The sequence below is a fragment of the Eschrichtius robustus genome, chromosome 7, assembly GCF_028021215.1.
Source record: "Eschrichtius robustus isolate mEscRob2 chromosome 7, mEscRob2.pri, whole genome shotgun sequence".
NCBI lineage: Eukaryota > Metazoa > Chordata > Mammalia > Artiodactyla > Eschrichtiidae > Eschrichtius > Eschrichtius robustus.
Genome location: NC_090830.1, coordinates 101707116 through 101734560, shown reverse-complemented (window position 1 = coordinate 101734560; position 27445 = coordinate 101707116). Strand labels below are relative to the sequence as shown.

The window sequence follows — 27445 nt, the reverse complement described above, 5'->3', positions numbered from 1 at the left end:
TACCAAAAACATGATTTTAATTAAATAGTTTTACCTATATTTTCTATTTCCAAACATAAGAGGAAAACACCTTCCATCAATGGAAGCTCTTTAGGTAGTTCTGAGTATCTGTTTCAGCTTATAAATGTCTTTAGCTTACAACTATATAAATATTAATAGTATTTATTAACATTCACATTTAGTATAAACTTTCAAAAGTGTTTAAATGTAAAAGTAAGGAAGTGGTAGTGGGGAGAGGGGCTTGTTTGTCTAAGAAGCTACAGGAAATAACAAGAGCAATTCCTGAAACCTGATATGATTTCACTTTTGCTATGTATAAGCTGCCTTCGCATCAAGAGAGAACACATGGGGAGTTACTGAACATTTTGTGGCGGATGGTGCAAAATAAGAATCTACCTTATCAGCTTTGGTGGTAGACATGGGTTCATGCTATGCCGCAAAGCTACCTTCCATAAGAGCAGTTAGTCTCTCCAAACTAAGCTAGGTGTTTCCAAGGGCAGTCCCAGCTTTGCGTGAATCAGTTAAGTGTTTCTTAGGCAGTCCTTCCAAGTCTGGGGGTGCACAGGCCACCAAGACGCACATCAAGGAGCAAATGGAGAGGTGCCAATGATCTAGTAATTCTTTCCTGATCAAGATGTTTTGACACCTGAGAAAGAAGTGGATTATTTTGATCCAAAGTGACGAGCAAATATAAAATAGCCAAGCATTATAACTGAGTCTGAATTTTCTATGTGAATTCAAAATTGAAATATTTCACCATGAAATGCCAATAATCTATGCAAAGACCTTTGAGGTAGAACCTTATTAAATTCTACATTCAGATGTATGTGCAAGCTTTCCCTGAGTATGCTCCTCTCAAAGCTGTAAACAAAATTTACAAATATGGTAAAATCTCTAGAATTATCAGTGGAGCTGGGGAGGTAATTTAGAGGCAGTTGATTGTGACATGACAACAAAAGATCACATCTACTGATTTATGGAATGAGGTCAGCCTGTGGATAGGCATTTGTATTTACATATGTTAATTACATTCATACTTACAGAATCATATGTTAGATACTTGAACATGATCTCAAATCTTTTGTCCTTTGCATATGCTCTTTTTTGCGCACTTAACATGCCCCTGTATTTACTCTTAACTGTGTCCATCTTCCCAGCTAGATTTTAAACATCCTTGAAGGCAGAATCATGAGATGCTCAAAGCCTGTAAACATATTAGCTCTACAAATCTAATAAATGAAAAAAGAAAAGACACCCAGTAAAAAAAAAAAAGCCAAGCAATATTTACAGCTTGCAGCTACCCAGAACTTATTCAAACATTAATCTTTCTTTAGTATATTCTCAGAACTGAGTTAGTTGTTTTTCACTTTAAGCCAAGCTTTCATTTTCATTTTGCAAGTTTGCATTTTCATGTTCACTAGTAATGTCCTTCTGGACTATATCTTGAATTTTCTCTGCAAGAGCATGAAGTTTGGCTTTTCTGAGACTTTTAATCAAAGTGCAATATGCATCTTTCTTCCCATGACTTTGATACCAATTACGGAGCAGTTGGACCTTCTGTTCAGCTGTATCTTGGGGATTGTCGTGCTTGATCTCATCTATTTTAGTTTCCTCCATACCATTCTTCCGAACAAATTCTTTAACTTCAGTTATTTTCATTTGTTCAGCAATACTAATGATATGTTTTCCCAAGTCAACGTCTGAAAAATAGAGAATAGTCTCTGAAAATTTGTTTTTCTAAACAAAATTCCCACTTCTGAAAACCATGTTTATTTCTCCTCTTACAGTACTTAAGAATATGGGTAAGTCCTAGAGATCTAAAGAGCCAGTCAGGGAAAAACAAAAACAGAAACAACCTTGAGTTCTAATCCCAACTCCTCCCGTGTCCCCAGTAATTTGCTCTATTACCTGGGCAAGATACATAACATCTCTGTGCCTCCTTTTCTCATCTATAAAGTAAGAGGGCTGGAAAAGATCATCTCTAACGTCCCTATGGATTTGATGATCAATGACCGACACATCTAAAAGGCTGGCCAAGAGTTTATATGACCATCTTATCACTGACTCACAGGTCGAAGAACAGAACAGAACAGAATCATGAATGGTGTTACGGAACTAGGATACACCAATAATAACTGAGTCTACAATTCAGATTAGCCTCTGAGTCAATGTAGGCAGGAGTTCTATACTACACCTAACTGCTTGTGAAGGAAAATTAAGCCTTCAGAATACAGCATCTTATGTTACCTGAGTATTGGTTATACATTTAAACAAACTGCTTAATAAACCCTTTTTGGTGAGCAGGAAAAACTGGAACCTCAAGAAACGGCAAGACCCCACTATATGTTACTGAACTTCGCAAAATTATTTAACTCTAAAATTAGCCTGTGACTCCTAAGGAAGCCATCTCGATGAAATAAAATGATAAAAGTCTTACCTGTGAAATTCAGTGGCATCATTTCCTGGGGAGAAAAAAAAATGGAAGGAAGGAGAGAGATAAAATATATTTAGAATACTCTAAATGTAATAGAATACTCTAAATGTAATAAAATACTCTAAATGTATAAATTTAGACTAAGTGACTAAGGAGGATTCTTTCACCATTCAAATTTTTATTCTGAAAGTTTCCAGCCTAACCAGAAACTAGGGAATATTGGCTTTTTTTTTTTTTTTTACGGAGGCAAGGAACCTAAGTAATTTGTGGAATGTGCTGAGATTATTCTTTATATAGACTCATGAAAATAAACATAATAACCATAATCATTCTAAAATTTTCTTTACTGTAACTATTCTAATTTTTGACACGACAACATAGTTTAAGTTGAAATGATTTTGTACCATATTGATTTAAAGAACCCTAAGCCCCACTGGCCCCAAATGAGAAAATCGTTATTCATCAAGTGAACTGGTTACTCTCCCCAGTGTATCTTTTGCTATATGTGTGTGTGTTTGTTTTTTTTTTTTTTGGCCGCTCTGTGCGTGGCTTGTGGGATCTCAGTTCCCCAACCAGGGATTGAACCCAGGCCACGGCAGTGAAAGCCACTAGGCTACCAGGGAACTCCCTCTTTTGCTATTTGAAATGCTTTGATTCCATGTTGTAACAAGATATGGTGACAGATAAGGTAACAAGTGTCTGGAGAAAGCTGAGATGTACCTTTATAATGGCTTTAAGTGTTATCTCTGTGCCTGGACTTGGATACTGAATCCCTGCTCTGGTAAAGGATGTCTCTCTGCATTTCTCTTCAGGATAATACCAACATGGAACATGGAAGCTTGGCCACATCCTTTTCTCAACTCCCTTTGTGTAAGTGAGAATTTATTAATAAGAATTAATTCTTGTTATTTGTATAGAAGCTTCTTATCAACTGGGCACCATATCTTAATTCATTTTTGATGCCCCTATAACCCATGCACACACAGGCATCATAAATGTTTGTTTTTAAAAAAGTAAAAGTAAAAAGCTGAATGACTACCTTCTCTATTTTTTTAAGAAAGCTGATGCATGTTTCAACACTTACAGTATTTGAGGCTATAGATTTCTGGTGACCATTCTTTCTATTCCTGCGCCGTCTTTTCACCTCTGAAAGATCCAAGAAATTTCTATCAGACTCATGTCTCAGCCTGGTAGGAAGCATGTGAGAATATACTCTCATACTAAGAGAAGTGTGAGAAGAAAGGAGAAACTCATTCATTGAAATTTAAAGCAACCGAGCACCATAAGAGGCAGATTCGTCCTGATTTTGAAAATTCCATCCCACCGGGTCAAGTGGTCTAGAGATATGCCACACCTTAATGGAGCCATCCAGTTACCACACACTGGCCTAGCCTGAAGCTGGCTTTTGACTTATTGTATGGCCATCACCAGTCCCTCTCACTGGCTTGAAGCTGGGCACAGAAGCCATAGGCTACGGAAAGTCGGCATCAGTTTGCCATGAAGTGGCATTTAATGCCCCAAAACTCATGTACACACACTCACAAATAACTCAAATATATATACTCAATAAGTGTATGCCTTGAAGTCAGTATGAGGTGAAAGAAAGAAATCTAGAAGTCTCCAAGCACAATTTAAGTGTTTAAACATTGAGTTTATATTTTTAGTTAAACAATCTCTAACGGCAAGGCAATCTCTTTATCTTCAGCTGACCTGGAGAAACAGTGCTCCAACAGAAAAAGAAAAATTGGATGTTTCAGAGTTATTGAAAGTTGGCACCACCATGTGTTGTATGAATGATCTAAAGGGATTTTCCTAGAGTAATTATAAGTATATCCAATTTTGGTTTACGTGCTGACTTTACTAAGTAACCCTCACATAAAAGGTATTGCCACAGTATTTTAAGTTAAGGTGGAGAAATAATCAAAAAGCATGGAGTCTGGACAAGGGAGAGGAGGCACAGACAGGGGTGAATTTATCAAGTGTCCCCTGCAATGCCTTCGCTCCTTGAATTCTCTTTGTGCATGGGATGATCTCAATGTAGACTGAAGGACTACTTCCGATTCTTGGCCAACTCAGCTACTGCCTAAATACAAATACCCTTGTTCATGGGGAGGATGGGAACACCCAATCAGTGTCCCAGAATGGTTGCTCAAAAACAGTAGCTGAGAGATAACATCATCTGTTCTTACCAGCTCTCAGGGGTGCATTTAGAAGCAGGAATTTAACACCATACCAGAGCTGCCTACCTGGTAGGAGGTTTCTTTCTCCTGGTAGGTAGGAGACAGGAGGGAATTCTTGTGAACAACTACTTCCCAAGTTACTTCAATCTACAGTCTGAACAAAGTAAGAACTTACCCCTGTATATTAGTGCAGATATTGGAATGAGGATCAGGAGGGCCCATAAACTGTGTAAGTTAGATCTGGATCCTGTAGATTGGAACACTGGACATGGTAAATGAAAGTAAGCAATTTTTAAGATTAAAACAAAGTACTCTCAAAGAATCAAAAGTTTTGGATTGGCTTTTCTTCATATTTTACAGTGGGGTTGGGAGAAAGGAGAATATAATCATAAAAAGAAATAATTACCTTCTCTGCATTTGGTGTTGCTGGTTGGTGTGCATTTCTCAATGATTCCATGTTCACACCTAGAAAAAAATACAGAGGGAATTCAAAAAGCCTGGTGGACTGATTCCTTGATCATTTTCAATGACACACTATAAATCCAGGGCCATTTTATTCATTTTTGCATTTTTGGCAAACATATTCCCTCAAATATTTATCAATTAGCAACTACACTGGTGCAAATTCATAACATAATTTTGTTGTTTAGATGAAAAATATCCTGAAGAATGACTATGGTTTAAAATGCCTTGAGGTAAAAGAAGGTATTAAAACATCAACATATAAGAAAAAGGATGAAATAGACACAAAAATAGAGTTTAATTTGGTCATAAACTGTGCTCTTAAAATCATAAATTGCCAAAAGCAATTTCCAAACAGTCCCATAGAACAATAAAATGGCCAGACAATAGCCACTGCCCAGGCTGCTGCTTAGGGAGTCTACCTAGGTGGTCCTTAAAGGTTACCCATTTTAGCATCAAGTGGTGATTACAACACTCAAGAGGTTCCTGTGGGATTTTCTTCAGACAGCCAAACACTGACAAACTGTCTGAATTATAACCTGGCTCTGCCTATTACTTAACTAGGTGAGCTTGGGCAAGTCACTTAACCACCATGAGCCGGTTTCCTCATCAATAACAAGGAGATAATATTACTAGCCTCAAAGGGTTACTGTGAAAAGAAAATTAAATCAAGATTATGAAGTATTTAGAATTATTATTATTATTATTATCATTATTTTACTACATTAGTTCCCCTCCCAATCCCCACTTATACTGTCACCATGACCGTACTCTCAGACACTTAGGCTAGAAAGGACAGTCTAGGTTAACTGCACATAATTTAACATTTTCTAGTAAATAAGAGACATAAGGCATCGCGTCCCTGCTTTTCAAGTCTACTAAGTGAACTCCTAAAAATTTCCCAAGGTGAATTACAAGTTTAAGGAGAGGCACATGAATATAATCCTAAATATTTATATTTATACAAAACAACATCTTACAAAGCGAAAGCTGTTTTTACAACACATATTACCCAGTCTGATCTTCACAGAAATTAGGTCGATAAGACAAATGAATATTATCTGCATCCTATGAATGAGGAAACCAAAGCTCAGAGAGGTTAAGTGATTTGCTCAAAATCACCCAATTAATCAGAAGAAAAGTGAAATCTATAATCAGGTGTTCTATCTTTGGGTCAAAACCAAGCTCTTTTAGCATGAAAGACGGGTCATTCATGATCTGACCCTGGCTCCTTCTCAGTCTTTCCTACACTCCAGCCAGGTCGTCTGTTCTCCAGAGCTTCCTTTTATCTCTTTGCAGCGGCTGTTCCCCTGCCTGACATGTTCTTTCCATCCGTGTACATCTGGTAAGGCTCTTTCTTTCCTTCAAGACTCAAGCCATGTGTCATATCTTTATCCATCTCCCCAGGCAGAGTTGAAAGCTTTTCCTATATAGTTCAACACCCTGAGTACAAGTCTCGTCTTGCCACGTGGTGTGAACACAATAACCACTGCTTTTCTTGACATCCTCTGCCTCTAGCCTTAGACCTTCAAAGCCTGGCCTGTGTCTGCTCATATCATTGGCTTGAGCAGCCAGCACAGTATCAAGCACACAGGAGGTGTTCAATAAACGTTTAGATATAGGATGTTTGGGTGAAGAAATGGTTATCTAGTTGCTTGGAGGCTTCCCTTTAGGAAAACATTCTCTCTCAAGATATACCTAGTGTTTTAACCAGAGAAAGACTAAAACTTACGTGGTACAAGGGTTACAGTGTTCGCACAGAGATACGTTACAAAAAAAGTTTGGTTTACATCTGCACTTGGTATTCTGGGTCCGGATACAGTTTTTTTCCACTTCTAGGCCTAGAAAACCAATTTGCAGACTATTAATTAGAGCAGCTAGTTATAACTGGACGATGAAAAGGATGGGCAGGAGCTGCATGGATTTTTGAGATCCAGCGCTTATGTTAGCAGTCACACCATCACACCTTTAGTAACACAACTAGCATTTAAATGCCAAATAGGCAACCCCAGGTTGAAAGAGTTGAAATCATTTAGCAGAGTTTTAAGTAGACAGACAATCCAGCAACCTAGACAACCCCACCTGTACTTAAATGGCTCCCTTTTTCTCATCTAGAGCCTGGCTACTCAAAGTATGGCTTATAGACCAGCAATATCAGCCTCACCCGGGAGCCTGTTAGAAATGCAGAATGTCAGGCCCTGCCCCAGACCTACTCAATCAGACCAATGCCAAAACCCTCACTTAGAGATTCTGATTTTATTGGTCTGAGACGGGACCTAGATGTTGGCATTTTTCAGAGCTTCCTGTTTGATTCTAATGTACAGCCAGGGTTGAGAAACATTGCTTTAGAGCCTAAATAGGGATAAGAAAAGCTTTACATCCAGAGAGTTCTTGATGTCTAACAAAACTGGGAATACTTTCGTTTTATTTTAATCTGAACCCTCAAGATAGATTGGGATATCCATGAAAATTCAGGTCCCCAGTTGGAATTATCAGGACAAACCAGATCCCCAAAGAAGGGGGAGCAACCCACCCACCTCTTGGGTTTCTCTGTCCTTGTATCTGCAGGCGTCTGAGCTCTTTCTGGCTAAGAACAAAAGCCATTATACAAGCATAAATCAAAGCAGGAAAAAAAAGTCCCCGCAATTTTGATTGGAGCTGATGGACCCTGTTCACCATGTTTACATTTAGTCATTCTCCTACATCTGGGAGAATTGCCTAGACTTGACTCATAAATGTCACTCAGTACCTGGTCCTGCTTCACCCCAGCCAGGCCCATCCTGTCCCTCCTGTTTGCTGACATAGTGCCAGAATAGGTCCCAATTTCAGACTGTATTATACATGGTGCTACATGCAGTACCATGATTGGTTCCTTTCGATTGTTTTTTAAGACACTTACCATGTTCTCCATCACAAACTCTACATCTTCTGCAGTTATAAGAATGATGGTGCTTGTCTGTGTACTCCTCTCCCTCTGCACAGAGCACACATTCTGGTTCACCTCCATCGATTTTGCAATCATCATTTTTCCGTTTGCCTGCCCAAGAAAAAAACCGGAGCAAGTGTTTAAATGCAAGGTAGTCATGCAACAGCAAGGGAAGTCTGCAGGGATGACAATAAAACAGGAGTGGAGGGGCTAAGCTAATGAAATATAATATAGTAGGGGAGAAAGTTGTTGTAAAAATCGTGGCAAGAGACGGAATTTCTCCCAAGACAAAAGCTAAAAGAGTCACTGAGGAATATGCCTACAGAAATAGGATGATTAAAAATAGGAGCATATAAAACAGAGGTTAGAATGACCAAAAGCACTGGAAGAGACGCCTTTACCAACTTTGGGGGGAGGAGGAAAGAAGGTTGCTAGGTATATATTCATGGTAGAGATGGCTGCCACTGGCCACTGAGGTTACCTAATTAATTCTCCTTTCTCTGACTTATTTTACTTTCCAAAGTCCACAAATCCTGACAAGGACAGTATTGTTTAAGGAAGAGAACATTTGAAGTTCTAAAGACTTTGGTCAAATATTTAATAGCAACAATATCTTTAACAAAGTGCTTAATCTGGGACTTCCCTGGTGGTCCAGTGGTTGAGAATCCACCTTCCAGTGCAGGGGACGCGGGTTCGATCCCTGGTCAGGGAACTAAGATCCCACATGCAGTAGGGCAACTAAGCCTGCATGCCACAACTACTGAGCCTGAGCACTACAACTAGAGAGCCTGCATGCCGCAACTACAGAGCCCTTGTGCTGCAACTACTGAGCCCATGTGCCACAACTAGAGAGAAGTCAGTGCACTGCAACAAAAGATCCCACGTGCCTCAACTAAGACCCGACGCAGCCAAATAAAACAAAACAAACCAAAAAAAGTGCTTAATCTCTCTAAGCCTAATTTCTTCATGCATATGATGGAGATAATCATACTTCTCTTGCATGGCTAACATTACTGCACAGGACCTGCCTAGTAAGTGCTCACAGTTCCCTTTTCACTCCCCTTTCTTTCTATTCCTTTGCCGTTAAGGGACAGAATACGTTATGATGTGCAGGCATGAACGCATTTATAACAAAATTTATTACCAGGTTTGCTATCTTAATACACAAAAGTTTAAATCATATTCGCATTTACTTTTATTTACTTTAAAAATAAAATGAGTCATTGGATTTCTATTAGTAAGCATTATACAACAATGCCTTCTGGAAAATTCATTTATTTAAGAAGTGTTTATTAAATACCTATCGTGTGCCAGACACTTTCTAGGAGCTGGAGATACTGCAGGAAATAAGACAAAGCCTGGTCTTCAAAGGCTTCACATTCTCAAGGTAGAAGCAGGCAATGCACAAATAAATACAAGACGGCAAGTGGTGATAAGTGCTGTGGGGAAAGCTAGTTTAGGGCAAGGGAATAGAGAATGAAGACGAAAGAGATAGAAAATATAAAGGGAAATCTAAGAGAAAAGCCTGACTAGTGACTGTAATTATTATGTTATAACTAATTAAAAAGAATAGGCAAAATCTAATCTGCCCCCCTCGCATGTACAGCAAAAATAATTTATGCTCTTTCCCCAGGTACATGACTTTCTTAATAACCTCACAACATTCTTTTTTTTTTTTTTTGCCTTTTAAAAGAAAATTTATTGTAACATTTCAATTACTTTACATGACTGTTCAGAAAATATCCTCATTTTAGATCCCATGACAACAACAAAAAAAGATTAGTAGAAAAAAAAAAAGATTAGTAGAACAACAAAAAAGATTAGTATACAGAGAAGGTGAAAGAAGGAACATTGAAGATCTATATTAAATTTGAAAAGAAAATTCCTCAGTAACAGTAGCTCCTTGCCATTCATGAGCAATATGTTATAAAACCAACACAAATACTCAGTTTCACTTATTCCAGTACAGCATGTAGTTTCCATCCAGAAGAATGCAAGTAAAATGTATGTGCACCCATCAGATCCATAACAATTCTTATAATGGTAATAATAAATGATAATATTAACACTTATTAAGCCAAGGACTCTGCTAAACACTATTAACATATTTCCATTTAATGTTCACAATAATCATAAAAGGTCAGAACTATTATTATGTCCATTTTACAGTTAAAGAACTAGACTCAAAGAAGTCAAGTAACTTGCCCAGGGACATGAAGCTTGTTAATAGCTAGGAGGACCAACCATCCCTGTTTGCCCAGGATGTGGGACTTTTAGTGCTAAAATTGGGGACGTCTCAGGCAAACCAAAATATGTTGGTCATCCTCTAAGTGTCAGATGGAGGATTTGAAAGCAGGGTCTGATGCCAGAACTTGAGCTATTAAACACTATTCAATATCTGCTTGGTAAAGATTTCAGCTACCATGTTACAAACTAAGACAAAACTTTTGAAGTGTTACCACAGCTGGTAAAGTGTAGGAGTTTACATTCCAAGACTGGAAGCTCCCTGAGGTCAGGGGCTCTGTCCTGTTTCTCTGCCTTCATCTCACAGTGTCCGTGGCTTGTCTGCTGCACTGGAGAATGTGTGCCCTGGGACATGGTCCTTCACTTGCTTTGCCTTTTCCTTTTTAACGCTGTCCCATAACTCTCTCTCTGAAGTCAAAGCTTCCCCATTTGCCTTCCTGGGATCACTCTATGGAGGAATTATTTACTTGGTATGCCCACTCTGGATGCCAAAAACCTAACTGCAAATGGTGATTAGTACACAGTTCAACACATTACAATGTCTTTACGTTTTCCCTAATTCAGGACTTTGAAAAGGATTAGTCACTGTGGCAGAGATCCCTGATTGTCACCCAATATCCATTTTCCCTTCTCCCATAGGAACAGGATATTTACCAGGGGACATGGCTGCCCTGAGTCAACACTACATCTCCCAGCCTCCTTTGCATGGCCATGTGACTAAGTCCCAGCCAATGGGATGTTAGCAGAAGTGTCCAGTAATACCTTCCAGGATGTTTCCCAGAGCTGGTGTGCGTTTAAGTCTAAAGTTTAATCTGCCGTATGTGCATGAACAGCAAAAATAATGTATGCTGTCTCTCCTAGGAACATGACTTTCTTAATGATTTCATAGCATTCTTTTTGATAAAATAAAATACTACATAAACAAATTATGAAATTTAAACATATACAATATTTTAGTAAACAAAGGCAATGATAGGTCATTAGAAAAAAAAATACATTGTGGAAACTCAGAACCAAATTTAAATACAGTGCATAAGGGTTCTATACCATTGCAGCAGTATGTTTAAGAAAACCAAGCCAAAGTACAACTTTAATTGCTTGTCAGTGGGATTATACTGCTTTCTAAATGAATTGGCCTCTTTAATGAATTACCTTGCAGGGATACAATATCACAAGTTCTTTCTTTCCTCCAATGTATACAACCTAAATTTATCAAAATATTAAAAAAGTAGTTGTTTCCTTGAAAGTGATATTTTAAAATATATTTGTTTCTGAGTATAATAGTACATATGCTCATTGTAGAAAATTTGGAAAATTTAGGAAAATGTAAAAAGCACCTATACATCAACTGCTCTGAGATACTGTTTTCATTTTGGTGCATTCCTATGCATATAAATACACACATATATACATGTGAGTGTGTGTGTGTACATATATATGTATGTGTGTGCATACATTATATATATATATATATATATATAAAATGCATGCAGTGTACCATAGAATCCTTCTTATTGGATATGGTGATGTGATGAGGACTTTTTTGATTAAAAATGTCAGTTCACATAAGGGATCATTGAAAAAAATACTGTCAATATTTCAATTTATAAAATATAACTATATAATTATTTGCCACTCTTGTGATGTAGAAACAAGTTATTAGAATTCCACAGTCTTTCTCACTTAAGTCACATCCAAAATGCATCGCCTATGATTTCCTTTTTCTTTTTTGGGGGGCAAAATCCGACTTCATCTTTATTTTATTTATCTATTCATTTTTGGCTGCGTTGGGTCTTAGTTGCAGCACATGGAATCTTCGTTGCAGTGCACAGGCTCTGTAGTTTGCAGCACACGGGCTATCTAGTTGAGGTGCGTGGGCTCAGTAGTTGCGGCATGCGGGCTTAGTTGCCCCGTGGCATGTGGGATCTTAATTCCCCAACCAGGGATCGAACCCGAGTCCCCTGCATTAGAAGGCGGATTCTTAACCACTGGACTACCAGGGAAGTCCCTGATTTCCTTTCTCCCTTTCTTTCTTTCTTTTCTCCTCCTTCTTTCTTCCTTTCTTTTTGATGGAAAGAAAACTTAAAGACACCAATAATCCGTATGAAAGGCTTTAACATTTTTGTGATTTTTTCCACGTATTTTGCCTCCACCTAATTCATTAACATTTTTTTCAGTAACCCGACTTTACTGAAATTCTCCAAAGCATTCAAAATAATTTTCATAGAAATAAAATCTGTTTTTTCTGTGTATTCATATATTGGTTTATGTAATATTTAATTAAATTACATATTAATATCACAACACCAACGAGCATAAACAAATTTGGAAGCAATCTGAATATTGATAAGCTTAAAATTAAAAAAAAAAAGGAATAGAAGTGGAAAGAGTGTTTAGTATATATTGGACACCATCCAGGATCTTTTAGAGATGGAGCAGAGAGAATTAGTTAATCCAGCCAGCAGATCAGTTAGAAATCTCTTAAGGGAATTTATATACATTAAGGCTTATATCAGAAATATATCAGAAAACATGACTTTGATTGATACATAATATTCCAGTCTTTGAATACTCCAAAATTTACTTAATCTTACATCATTGGGTATCATAGTGAAATGTCACGCATACAATATTTTCTTTTATTTTTGACTATTTTCTTAAGACATTTTTCTATAAACCTATTACTGTAACAGTGTATTTTCAAATTTTTGATCCACATAGCCAAATTTCCTTCTTAAAAGGTTTTTTAACAATTTACATTCCAAGAATGACATATGAGAGTTATCTCACAAGCAAACTCACCAGGACTGAGATCACTTCTAAAACGAAAATAAAACAAAGCAAAACAAACAAACAAAAAGCAAACAAAGTCCTTAACAGTTTGATATTCAAAGCTTATTATCTTCATTTTAATTTGCATTTTAGGTTTTAAAAATAGGAGTAAAGGTCTCAATTCACAGGAAAAATAGATGGTGTTTAGCAAGTTACAAAAAAGCCAGAAAGGCATTCTTCATTCTCATTTGGAGAAGAGTAAATGTGAATACGCTTAAATATAAATGGGTTGGATTATGAGAGATTTTCCATAAGGGTTATTAAAACATGGAGCGAAGGCCAAGAAGGACTGTTAGAATCTTTTTATAAACAGGGCCCGTGCCTGTTTAGCAGCTAGAGTGCTGGAGGCCTGGAAAGCCAAACATGAAACTTACCACCATCCTTTATGGTTCTATTAATCTATCGCATATGCCCATGTGTTGTTTTCCTTTATCTTCCTGTTTTCCTTCACAATGCAACTGGGAGATCCATATCTGTATAAAATAGTAGTCAACTCTACTCCATGTTGGAAAAAAAAGTCTGCCCAATTGCATTTTGCTTAGCTTCCAATTTGCTACTGTTTGAAGGATTTCCAATCTGAAATCGGTTTTCATTTCAAAAATACTGATTTTAAAAAATGGTTGGTTTTTGTCCATTGCTTTCCTAGCTTATCTAGTTATTCGGTTGTAAGAGGCAAATGTATTTTGCAGGCTTCAGTGCTAGGACAAACAGCTTTCTCAGAGACTTTCTGATCGAAGGGGAGTGTTGAGACATCTCTTAAGGATAGAAGTCCCTTGCTTTCAGAGCTCCACAATTATTATGATATATTCTAACCAGTTCTGATGTGCTAAGTTTTAATATCCACAAATTAGTCTGCTTTTGCTATTGAAAAATGGAGCTAAATAAATAAATCCTCTCATTTCTGAGGTACATGTCATTGATAAATTATATTTACTTATTCTCACATCAAACCAGTGTGATAAAGATGACATAAGCTGGTCTTCGGAAAATAATGTCATATTTTTCTTCCTTCCCAGTCAGGCCATAATGCAGGAGAACTAAACTCTGTAAAAACACTCTCTTCATTATTATTATATGCTACTCCTCACCCTGATTTTCATTCTGATTGCTAGATTTTTTTTGTATAACATACCAGGAGGACACGGCTGACAACAAAATTTGTGCTCACGATGCAGGCCTTCAACGCAGCTCTCCTTTTTAGTAATATTCTTACTCAGTTTCAGCATCTCAGAGTTGCTATCAGCCACATGGGCATTATCACCTTTAGACAATGGTCCAGCAATGGAGGTAAATATCTGTAAAAGAAAAACATGAAGAGAATTTTACTGACTTCTGAACTAAGCAACTTGGTAAATAGGTGTAAGCCGCCCCAAATGGCTGTATTTTATTTGCCATGCACAGGCAAAATCAACGTGCGTTCCATCCTTCCACTGACTCGTCTCCAAAAAAGGAGCAGATCTATTGCATGACAGTCCAGACCTCGGGTTCTCCAAACTACCCAAGAAACAGCATCACGGATGGTAGGAGCCACAGCTCTGGGCTCAAAAGTCACGGCTCCCACTCATCAGCCCTATGACTGAGGGAAAAGTCACTTAAATTCTCCAAGTCCCTGTTTCGTTATCTATAAGGTGGAAATAATCTCTTCTTCATAGGTTTGTTGTGATGATTAAATAAAATAATGCACTTCAAGTTCTTAGCACAATTCCTCACACATAATAAATAGGTGCCTGGTAAGCAGTATTATTATTATTATTATAAAGTTCCAGTGAGGGACAGCATAGCAGAGTAGGAAAAAACATGAAATTTCAAAACGACTGTGGTTTGAATCCCAGCTCTGCTGCCAACACTGACTTTGGGCAAGTTAAAGGGCCTCGATGATCCTCAGTTTCCTGATCTGTAAGTGACAGCAGTACTTTCTGTCTTGAAGGGTTATTGTGAGGATAAAAAGTGATAATTTCTCCCAAACCTGGTACTTAGCTTACAGCATGTTCTGTTTTTTCCTTTTTTATATATAACAATAGAATCTACAGTTTTGATGAACTCCTTCCTGGTTATCTAACCATACAATAAATCCAACAGGATTTTCTTCACTTTTATTCAGGAAAAATGAACTTCTCTTAATAGAGAACCAATCTTTAATTTATTATTTGTTCCTTTTTTTCTGGAGACAAAACCCATAGGTCCAAGTGACATTGTGTCAAATTTATCTTAGTTAGGCTTGAGTTCCTTAGAAAAATGAGCCTCTAAAATGTATGGAAACATTTTGGGGTAATGTCTGTTTGATTCCTTTCTCAGGTTTTCTAAACATTTATTGTTTGTCTCTCTAAACACAAATACAAATAATTTTTCATCTTATGTGGAATATGTAAATTCATTGCTAAGCATCAAAAATTTTTCAACTACTGGTTCTGAGGATTTTTTCCTCAAGGTCATTTTTCATAGTTTTCATGGCATACTTTTTTTTTTCTACTTTATGGCATCTTCTGGGTCAAGGGAACTAAATATTCTTCGTGTATAAATCACTGCCACAGGAGTCCATACATCTTCCCTTTTAGCCCTTCCCCCTTTGTCACCAAAGACTGCATCCCTTCTAAGTCACAAGATACCATGGGACTTCCAAGGAAGGAGGGACGAAGGAGATGCGTTTGCCATCTTTTCCTCCTGGGATGGATGTATTGATGTATTTAAAAATGCATTTCTAACATCCAGTCTCCAGGAGGGAAAATCACACCAAAATATCAAGAAAATACCTGACTTATCCAGGGTCACTCATGGGCAAAAGGTAGAGAGCTAGGACTTGTCTGAGTCTCCTCACTCTTATTACAGTGTTTTTTCCCCTACACCCAACTCACCATAAAATATAGCTTACTTTCTCTATATGAACAATTCTATGTAAAGAATAACTGGAAATGGTAAACAGATCAGAGGAATTATGCCTAAATATACTGGCTTCACTATCAAACCACTGCCTTTTCAAGCCAACAGACATTTCACTAGCACCTTCTGTGTGCCAGGTTCTGTGAACAGAGACAAGTAACATTGATTATAATCGAAAATGAATGTTAAGTTTCCAAAAGCAGATTTGCACATGGGCATATTATTTGTAATGTATTAATCACTGGGGGATTTTTTAACGTTATATTTGCATGACTCTTACTTTTTAAAACACATTTGAATCTATGATCTTCTTCTGAAGCAGCTTTGAACAAGAAGTATTTATTAGTATCAATTTCTCTTTTCAAGATGACAGTTCCCCACTTCTTACCTTTTCTACGGAAGGTCATCCTGTCATCCTGTTAATATTAGTCCCTCTTCTAGATCAGAGCATCAATGGTTAATGAGCGGTAACTGAATTGGGCACTTTAGGAAATAATGTGATTGAAATCACACTAAAGGGTTAACTGCTAAGATGGGAAGGGCTTTCAAATGAAAGTCATTCGCCTTTTAGGATCCTTATTCTATAACAAACTTTGTTCTATTTGACAGTCAGAAATTAAATATACTAACCATGTAACATTCCAGACATTGCCAGCACATGAAAATTCTCAAACAAATGTAAAACTCTCTGTAGCTAGAAGAAATCAGTAAGTCCTTGTTGCAACAGATAATGGAAAACTGAATCTAAGCAACCAAACTGAGTAGAAGCAATTCCTTTCTGTTATCAGCCGCCTCTGTGGCTGGGAAGAGGGAGTTAACAGTGAGATATTACTTGCTCTCCTTCTCTTTCAATTCTGGTTTCTCACCAGAAACTGAAGAAAATGACACAGATTTAAACTCAAAGAGATCTGAGTCAAAATTGGGTGGCCAAAATTGACAAGTCAAAGGTGCTCAAAGTTGATACCCAATAGTCAGGGGTGGGGGGGGTGTGTGTATCCCCTACAGCTATAGGTCCCATCCTTTCCTTGGTATGCTAATTGCATCCAGCAGTCATGTGACAATATTACAAGCAGGTCCACAATTCCTGGTTTAAGTGATCAAGCACTCAGAGAGTGCTTAACATTTATGTAATGTAACATTTATGAATTGTTACCTTAGTGTTATTTCTAAAAAAAACTGTGCATATACTAAACTTTCTGGAGATGTCTAAAAGAAATGTACTTTCTAATTTTGCTTTAGTTTTGAAGTTTTTGACTGGAAATCAAAACCCACTGTCCAAAATACATTCAGAATTTGAGAAATGTGAATCTTGGAGTAGAACAGTGAAAGACATAAACATCACTGGCCATGGAGAGATACCAGCGCCAAACTCATCTCATATTTGATCACACCTGCTTCACAGAGCTGAATTTCTGGAAACATCTCCTACTTAGTTCAACATCAAAGAATTATGTCAAGGATAAATAAAGAAAGATGGGTCTAAAGAGGATGTTCTAACTCTTACAAGATATTATGTAAGCAGTGTTCCACACAGCTTGCATTTTTTTAAGTTTTTGCATTAGCTCAAGTTTGTAGTATGCAAAGATTTAACCCAAACTTTCCAGGCAGAAACTGGGGTGTTTTTGACTGCGACAAGGCAGGAAACCCACAAAGAACTAAATGATCAGAATGCTCAAAAAATTGTTTTTCAAAAAAGCTGAAAAGGCCAGAAAATGAGTTAAATCAAAGATGTGAAAAGTGGATAAACTAAGGCATATGATAACCAAATGGGAAAAAAAGGAATAAAATTAATTTTAAACTTCCATCACGACAAAGATTAAAAAGTCAGAGAGACCTCAATTTTATATTCCGCTGGGAATAATATTAGCTAACTCATTAATCAATTACTTAAATGAGTAAATACTTTGTTGAGTACCTACTATGTGCCAGACAGACATCCAAGAACAGAGCAGTAAACAGATAAAAGACTTAGCTCTCATAGAGTTTATATGTAAATGAAGTGTACTGACTGTATTAGGGTTCTTGAGAGAAACAGGACCAATAGTGTGTGTGTGTGCATGCACGCGCACACGTGTGTGTGTGTAAGAGAGAGAGATTGATTTATTTTAAGGAATTGGCTCACACAACTGTAAAGGCTTGGCAAGTCCAAATTCTGCTGATGGGGTAGGCCAGTATGCTGAGGAGTCAGGGAAGAGTTGCAGCTCAAGTCCAAAGGCAGTCTGGCAGAATTCCTTCTTCTTTAGGGAATCTCAGTCTTCATTCTATTAAGGCATTCAACTGACTGAATGAGGCCCACTCACCTACAGAGGGTATCTAACTTACTCAAAGTTTACCAATTTAAATGTGCAAATCATCCAAAACAAACAAACAAGCAAAACTGTCACAGAAACATCCAGAATAATGTTTGAGCAAATATCTGGGTGCCATGGTCCAGTCATGTTGACACATAATATTAAGCATCGTGTGGAGGGAAATGATAAAGAAACAAAGAAATAAGCAATATGTCAAGGAGGAATAAGTGCTATTTAAAGGAATAAAGCAAGCTTAGGGGGCATGGAGAGTTTGAAGGGTGAGGTAGTGATATTTTAGAAAGAGTGGTCTGGGAAGGCCACGGAATAAGAAGACATTTGGGCAGTGACTTGTTGCAAGTGGATGACTAGCTGGGAAGGGCTTTCCAGGCAGGTCACACCCAGAGGAACTTGGCTTAGCCCAAATGGGGACATACCTGAGGACCTCAGCAAAAGCATTATTAGAAGCTAGATATTAAGAGAGATAAAGGTAAATGTCTCCTGAATCACACTGGTAATTAACGTGTTGACCACTGAAGCCATAGTGGGATCATACAGCCAATCATAACCATAGACGCTGCAATCTCATAGAATCCTGGAACGTCAAAGCAGAAAGGGACCATATGAGCATCTGCTCAGCTTCAATATAGATTTTAAAAATGGATCTCCTTGCGTCTTTCATTATCTACAGGATTTTAATAGTTTCTGCAAATCAGAAAATTTGCTTCTCTCTCTCCTTCTGAATCGTTCGTGGAAATGTTAAGTCAGGAAACCAAACCCTAGACATTTGCCTGGCTTTTTACAAAGTTCATTCACATACATCACCTCGTGGTCATCACAATAAATCTACCCATGAGGAATTATTACGGTCTTATTTTATAGCTGAGGAAGCTGAGCACAGAGTACATGAAATGACTCGTCCAATAACCCACAGTTAGGACTGGCTAAGGGAGGACCCGACACCTCTGGCCCAAACACCTCTGGGCTGTTTCAGGTTTACAAATTACTTTCCTAGTTGCTTTCTCCACTTAGGCACACAAACAACTCAATTTGTTTTCAGACAATTGTTGGCAAGACGCCTGTGTGTTAGAACCTTCAAAGCAAATGCATGTTGAAGGTGGAGGGAGTCTGGCAGGAACTTCTTGGAAACCAGAAGTCAGTCCCCTGCCCTCTAGTCTGGGAAAACTGTAGCAGGACTGTCCTGGTTGGGGTTCTGGCTGGCAGGGAAGGTGAAACTTCCCAGCCCTGGTCTGCAGCTTGAAAAGAAGGGGAGTTTAGGTTTCCCTTCCTCCAATCTGGGTGCTGAGTTTCTGAGAACAGCCATCATACCCACTGTGCGTCCCCTGCAGGGGTGGGGATCTGCAATGCACAAATAGGAATCAGAAGTCTTCCTATCCTCCAATCTTTGCATTTGCTCCATTTGAAACTCTCAGAAACAGGGTGACGTGAGAGTTTGTCCCTTGTATCAGATGATGAGAAACTGAGAGAACAGTTGGATTTTTATTAATTATCTGCATCAGTGATGAATCACTTTTCATAGCCAATCTGGTTACTACGTAGAAGAAACAAAGCAGGAATGGAGCAGGAATGGCCAGACCCAGAAACTGATGACCACCCTTGAGGTATATCACTTCACTTTGACAAGCTCTCCACACTTTCCCAGGAATCATAAACACCCAAGATTTAATATGGCAATTACAAATAGAGTAACATTGCAGTGACTGAATTAAACAAACTACTGGAAGAAACTGAGAATCCCATTAGCATTACTTCAAAGAAGCAGTGTGGCAATTGGCCCTACGAGATGAGCTAGGGTTTGAAAAGGAAGTTTAAAAAATCACCTTTTTTTTTTTCTGTTCTTAGTGAAGTTCAAAGCAAACAGGAAAAGAATTTTAAAAAGCCGAGGCAAAAAAAAAAAAAAAAGGTGTCTGGTGGTGAAAAATAGCAGCCCTTCAAATGGCAAGAATAAGTAGACATCGTCTGGAACAGTCAGTGAGATTTTTCAATACTGAGCACACACTTCAGACTCATTATAAATATTCAAGCTGACTACAAGCTCTCCAGTAATCATGGTGAAGAGTTTTAGAGATGACCCAACCCAAGCCCTTCATCTTATAGGAGAAGCTATGCCCCAAACTGGTGGTGGGGTGACTGGTCCATGTCACACAGCTAGCTCAAGATTTTCAGACTCCTGTGGGCTGAACTGTATCTCCCTCATCCATATTCCTATGGTGACGTCCTAACCCCAAGTACCCCAGAATGTCACCACGTTTGGAGACACGGTCTTTAAAGAGGAAATTAGTTAAAATGAGGTCCTTGGGTGCACCTTAATCCAATATGACTGGTGTCCCTATAAGAAGGAACTTGGACACAGGCACAGACAAGGGGAAGACGACGTGAAGACACAGGGAGAAGGCCACTGACAAGCCAAGGAGAGAGGCGAGGAAGAGATCATCACCTCAGGGTCTAGCCTCCTTCTGGCCTCCAGAACTGAGAGAAAATAAATTTCTGTTGTTTAAGCCGCCCCGTCTGTGGCGCTGTGTTACGGCAGCCACAGGAAATGAATACAGGCCTAAACCACCATCTCTTAATTCCCTCAGATTCTGGATTTGAGGGAGGTCAGTGGTGCATACACACTTGGGAATTCCTCATAGCTGGGCACTAGGATTTCCCATCTTGAACTATCACTGAACTAAATAGCCAAGAGATTGCAAATAGTCTTCAGAACCGGAATCATCAGGGGCCCATAGGAACCTGAACTTCTTCCCAGTCTTACAGGCCCCACCAGGGGGTTGAAATCTCACTGTCCCCTACTGTCCAGGACACAACTGGAACAACAGACTAGTTCTGGTCATTCGCTTTTTAGACTTTTAGTTACTTATCAATACTAAAGGAAAAAGGAATTCTAAAAAGACCATTAATAGTTCACCATTTCCGATTGTATAATGCATCTCTAATATATTTGTGTAAAGGGTAAGGAAATAGTAATGACATTTTGTAGTAGGTGCATTACTGAAAAACTGACATAAAAACAAATAAAAGAAAATTTTCTATATTAAAGAGATAAGTGAAGATTCCATTCATTCTTACTTTTTTCAAAATGTGTAAATAAAATTACACAAGTTAATCTTATTCCAGTAATGTTTTCATCCTTTCTTAAGGCTAGTTTATTGGGAAGACCAGGAGAGAGATAGTTGAGGCAGTGGGAGTGCGTGACTGGTTAGACCCCTGACTGAATCAAGCCATAAATAAAACAAAATGAGGAAACCCAGAGAATTCCATCTGGGATTAGATTTTGAGTTTAGTGCTAGAGTTAGAAAAATCGTTTTCAAAACCCTGAAAGACATTAGAATCATGTAGTGATGGATTAAAATTTTTTAAATGCTTAGGTCCCAACACAGACCTAAAGAATCTGGATCTCTGAGAATGGGGTCTCCTTATGATTATGTTCAACCTTGTTACTTAATATTTAATAACCCTGGTGGTTATTTTGACGCTCCTCCCAGCTGAAGACCAACTGGAGGAAGCAAAATTTGAGGTTAGCAGGCGACTACATTTACATGTGAGAAGATAAGAGTGTTATAGACTAACAGCGTCTGTGCTCTGCACTTGCAAATCAGAATTTGACTTTTCATGGAGAAATAATGACCCTTCTAAAAATAAGCCCGAAAAGAAAAGAAGTCATCTTTGGTGGAGGAAATGGGTAATGGGAGGGCTACCAAGTCCTAAACTAGAACCCTAGAGCTCTTAAATGCCCAGAGGGGTCACAGGGCTCTCACAGGAGTAAAGCATCCAGGTGGAACAGACAAAAAAGTGTAGGAGGCGCTGGTCAAATGGAGAGGTGCACGTGGACCAAAGGGGCAGCCATTTGATCCAGGGGAGTGGGGGTCAGATGGCATGTGGGTCCAGATCGTCCATGTTTCAAGAGAAACCAAAATCTTCCAACATATAAGTGGTGGCAGCTAATATTAAAAAAACATACCTGCATACATACATACTGTATGTGTCAATACTGTGCAGGGTAGACAAAACATAGTCTGGGGCAGTGTAAGCCCAATTTTTGAAATCAGGCCTAAATCCATACAGACATCCATGTGAAAAAACAGTCCATTAGGAACAAAGATCCTTTTGTGAGGATGGCTAAAACCCATAGCTCAATCCTCAGCAAGGGGCAAGAGCCTTACACCACATGTTCTGAGTTCATTTTCTCTCTCTCTCTCTCTCTCTCCCCTCTCTTTTTTCTAAGATCTCTGACCTCAGAAATCAGAAGTGTTGATGTTTCTCACATCTTATATTTTGATGGCCTCCCAGAACAGAGGTGACTAAATCCACAATGCTGCATCACTTGACTGTAGGACAGCCTGACGTTAATGACTCCAAAGCAAAGTTTATTCTAATTTTCCAAGTTTACCCCAGTTCACAGCTTAACAAAACCTACCTACGGTAGGCTTGCTTGCCTTGCTGGGCTGAGTACATCTGCCGATTGAATCTGTAGTCAGATTTGCTGACTTACAAGATTGGCCTTACTCAAAATGCACAATTTCATACGAAAGTCACTATCATCCCGCACTTAGTGGATCTTGAGCCAGTCTATCATCCCCCACTTAGTGGATCTCGGGCCAGGTGTCCAATAGAGCAATGGCTGCTGTTTCTAACTGCCCAAAGATGGGGATGGCTTGGTTGCACAAAAACTCATTCAAAATCAGAAAGGGAGCTGTGATCAAAGAGGAGAACTAGCCCATTTCCTTCTGAGGAAGGTGAAGTTAACAATCTTACAATGATCAACTTTCTAATTTGGGCCTTACAACTCATAGTCTCACTTCAAAGAAAATATTATGAAAGTAGGCAAGTACTTTTGAATTATTTGTTCCTGTTTAAGACTGAATGGAATATACTTAATTGGTGTAAGGAGTCCAACTACATAAAAAGCTAAAGATACGTTATTTTATTTCATTTTGTTTATTTATTTATTCATTTTATTTCTTTCATTTTAAAGCAAGGGTCTTCCAGAAAATGAAAGGACTTATTAGGTAGTTAAATGCTGTTTCCCCACTTTTGTGAATAGATACACACACATAGCAAAAAGAATACAATACTGGGCTTCCCTGGTGGTGCAGTGGTTGAGAGTCTGCCTGCCAATGCAGGGGACACGGGTTCGAGCCCTGGTCTGGGAGGATCCCACATGCTGTGGAGCAACTGGGCCCGTGAGCCACAACTACTGAGCCTGCGTGTCTGGAGCCTGTGCTCCGCAACGAGAGGCCGCAACAGTGAGAGGCCCGCGCACCGCGATTAAGAGTGGCCCCTGCTCGCCGCAACTGGAGAAAGCCCTTGCACAGAAACGGAGACCCAAACACAGCCAAAAATAAATAAATAAATAAATAAATTAAAAAAAAAAAAAAAGACTACAATACTATCCATTAAGGTACTTACAATGGTCCTACAAATAATTTCTTGGTAATAAGCTATATATGTTATTATCTTTACATTATTACTTATATTATTATCTTTCATCATAAGTCAATAAGTCTTTAGTACCTATTACAAAACATGTGCTCATTTAAGGGACTTTTGGAACCTAAGATAATTCACCAAAAGGCACTTAACTCACTAGGGGTTTTCAAATGGGGGATTTCCTTATTCAGGTTTTTGATCATTTCTTAGAAAATGATTACTCTGTCCTTGGCAGTTGTGGTATAGTGCTAGTAGCCTTCAGAGAGATTCCTTTGAAATACTGACACTTCCACTATTAAGAACTATTTAGAAGTAAATTACTTGTTTAGTGTCCCAAAGAAACTTACTTAGAGACAACATCCAAATCCTGAGTCCTCTTTGCCTTTCACCTTTTTCCTTCTATAAACTCAACGCAAGAATAAAAATTGCTTTTTCTAAATTAAACTCTAATTTTGCCACTAAGGGTGGTAATTGTGTTATGGAGACAGACAATAGAAGATTTTTCATTCACCCAATTGTAGCTAGTCGTGAAGGACCCGAAGATTTCTATATATCAATTTCATTTTTCCTTTCCAATCTTGCCATCTTTTATAAATTTCTGTTTTTCCATCCTGGTTGTTAATGTTTTAAATTACATTTCATAATTTATTTTATTCATAAGAATTTTCAAGTTTTTTATGATTTAAGGAAAACCTGTTAAAAACAACAATAAACAGAAACACATTGCAAACTATTTCATGTTTCTTAGGCTGGTTTAAGAAAAATTATTAAATTATAAACTAAACAACTGTCCTTTATTTTGTCCCTGAAACTCTTCTGTATGATTACCTATAAATACACCGACTTCTTTTTCAGCTGCCCTCTCCTTGTCCTCAACCATAATTTTGAGAAGTGCTCTAAGAAATAAAGGAGAGGAAAATGGCTAATCTAGTAACTGCCTAACCATAGACCTAAACATTACAAGACAAAACCTATCAGGACTATGTGCTATTAAAAGAAGCAGCAGCAGTCTTCACAGCTATTTCTCACACGAATTTCTAAAGTAAGTTTGCCTCTTCTTCTGTATCCTTTAGACACCTATGAATTGTTTGGGGCTTTCAAACTTACTTATCGTAGGTCCCATGGAAATGACACCCAGAAACTAGGGGAGAGAAAACTAACTCCAAGAGGGAAGAAAGAAGGGAAGAGAAGCAAAGAGGTAAAGGATGGGATATTTGCTGACCATAGATTGCGCTAGAGACAAGAAGACTAGAGGAAGAAAGAGGAAAAGAGAAAATATGGCCGCTCCCTCCCATCCACTTCCAGCCCACTGACATGAATAAACCAAATTTGCTTCTGTGTTCCATGTAATCAGCACTCGCGCCCCCATTTAATTTATTTGCACACTAGTAAATAAAGCCTTACTAAGTGCGAAGTCATAAAAGCAAGCATTTTCTGGAGACACACAAGGTGACATAATGGTGTGGAAACTTCTTTAAGAGTAGAGGCGTGATACTGTGCCAGTGATGGGTGCAGAGCAGCATTCTGTGTAACTAAATTTAAGAGTCATATTAGAAAAGAGAAATAGAGGATATACTACAAAATGCAAACAATGATTATCTAGGTGATAGGGTTATGTCAGATTTTTTCTTTTTACACATCTGTATTGATAAATTTTATTTGATAAATGTTCATTTCTTAGGCCATATATCATATATAATGGTAATAAGCAAATTATGTTTAATATATATTATAGATATTATAATAACATGTATATATAAATAAATGTGTGTGTATATATATATGCACATATGTGTGTGTATGAATGTGCATGCATTCTTTCAGAAAAGCAGTTTCCTTGGTGCTTTAAACATGCACCTCTGGTAAAGATGCTATAGTATAAAAGTTAAGCATAGCTCTGGGCTTTGATAATTTTGCTACACTTATTAGTATTGTTGTTCCAAGAACTAAGAGATTGTCAAAGCAACTAACACTGCAATAAGGCACTGGTTAATGATAAGGAAGAGAAGAGTGTGATCTGAGGTTGTATAAATGGTTTCTCAATTTTGAATCCTAAATTTTCTCGAAGAAAATTTCTAAAGGAGCCCAAATATTGTACATTATTTCTGAAAGGATCAGGGAGAATTTTTTTTTTTCCAATCATAAGATTGTTCCAGACATCAATGCTTTTTTTCCTTTCAACTCTTGGTGTCATCTGGACATCAGGTGCAATCAACGAACCGCCCGGGCTTTGGAACTGGATCTAAATTAAATCCCAGCCCTGCCTCTTACAGTTAGGACTCGGTCTAATTACTTAAGCTTTCTGAACCCCATTTCGCCATCTGTAAAATGGAGATGAGGACATCTTCCTTACTGCGCAGCTGCTAATTAACTGAGATAACATTCATAGACATTCTAATCACAGTGCCTGGCACTTTGATGGGGCCCAACAAAATAAGAATCGGTTGGCTTTCAGAGAATTCGGAACTCAAATGAACCTCTTGAGGCCAAGTGTCTTCGATCAGCCATCACCAGGCTGGCATTGCTGAGGTAGGGACTCTCCAGAAGAGGTAGCTACTGCTTAGGCTTCTGGGCCAAGTACAGGCTCCCCAGCGCGTGCGCGGTGGCAGCGGGTACCACCGCCTGAGCAGTGAGGCCCAGGCTCCCTACCGCCCCGGAGTTCAGCGAGCAATGAAAGATAACAAGAAAGAAAATGGAGAGAAGAAAATTAAAAAAAAAAAAAAAACCAAACCTGAGATAGTGACTCACAGTCTTAAGGAGAGGGATTACCGGAAGGGAAACAAAACAGTTTCTTTTTCTGTGTAGTGATAAGAAGGTAAACAAGTCTCTTAAGGCGCATTCAGCCCCAAGATAACTTTTTCGAGAAAGAAACGGTGCAGTCCAAAGCCTCAGGTTTAACCACCGCCTCGGGGCTGATTTATTCCCTAAAGTTGGGAACTACCGGAAAACTTTTACCAGTTCAGGGAGCGCAGGTTCTCACCGCCCCGCGGCGCGCACATCCACCAGCACAGCAGCGGGGCTTCGGCGTGACTTGTACGGACTTGTCCAGAAGATCCCCTCCTGTCTCCGGTCCCTCCAGCGACCCTCAAACCTCGCAGGCCCCGGCCCGCCCCCCGCGCCCACCCCTCTCTGGGCGGCGGACAGCGTCCCCCAGGAGCACCCGGAGCTGTTCCGCCTGCCCCGCGGGCTGGCCGCTCTATATCCAGCCCCAAGAAAAACGAGTTCCCCGGTTTCCTGAGATCCCGCCCTCAGGGAAAGTCCTGGCAGCCCTGGTGAGCCGGCCTGTCAGAGGCCGGACAAGCCCGCCGCCCACGCGCGCATCCCCCCGCCGCCCCCGGAGCTAGTCCCGCGCCCGCCCGCACCGCGCGCGCCCAGTGGCCGAGCTGGGAGAGGCCCCCGCCCGGGCAGGAGGAGACTCACCAGTGGCCAGAGAACCCAGATCTCGGACATGGCTGTGGAGCAATCGCCAAAGTGAAGGAGCCTCTCCAACTGGCACCCGAGCGGGTCACACACCCCGTGAGAAGTGACAGCCCCGCCGGGCCCCTCCCCGCGCTCCAGCCAGCCTGGGAGAGCGTTCCCGCCGGGGCCCGCCCCGGGGCGCTCACGCACAGTTACTCCGGTAGCGCTTCTCTCTTTCTCCAGTAGCGTCTCCGAGCACCTGCGTGGGGCTCTTCTGAGAGACCCGAAAAGCCTTAAAGAAAGGTCCCCGGGCCCGGGGGCGGGGGGCAGCCGAGGTTGGAGGAGGAAGCTT

General features: G+C 39.3%; 1 protein-coding gene across 3 annotated transcripts; it reads right to left on the bottom strand.

The window, feature by feature from the left end:
- Window positions 1–27445, bottom strand: FAS (Fas cell surface death receptor). 3 transcript variants are annotated; one of them, XM_068548154.1, is made up of 9 exons: window positions 27115–27445; window positions 14211–14373; window positions 7976–8113; window positions 6809–6917; window positions 5021–5079; window positions 4790–4876; window positions 3519–3580; window positions 2438–2462; window positions 1–1700 (listed from the first exon to the last, which is right to left on the bottom strand). In XM_068548154.1, the coding sequence occupies exons 1-9, from the start codon at window positions 27142–27144 to the stop codon at window positions 1369–1371; spliced, it is 1005 nt and encodes a 334-aa protein (XP_068404255.1). In that variant the 5' UTR covers window positions 27145–27445; the 3' UTR covers window positions 1–1368. The 3 variants fall into 3 exon arrangements, with proteins under 3 accessions (XP_068404255.1, XP_068404256.1, XP_068404257.1); XM_068548155.1 differs by having other exon boundaries at window positions 4790–4861; XM_068548156.1 differs by lacking the exon at window positions 27115–27445 and adding an exon at window positions 26650–26772.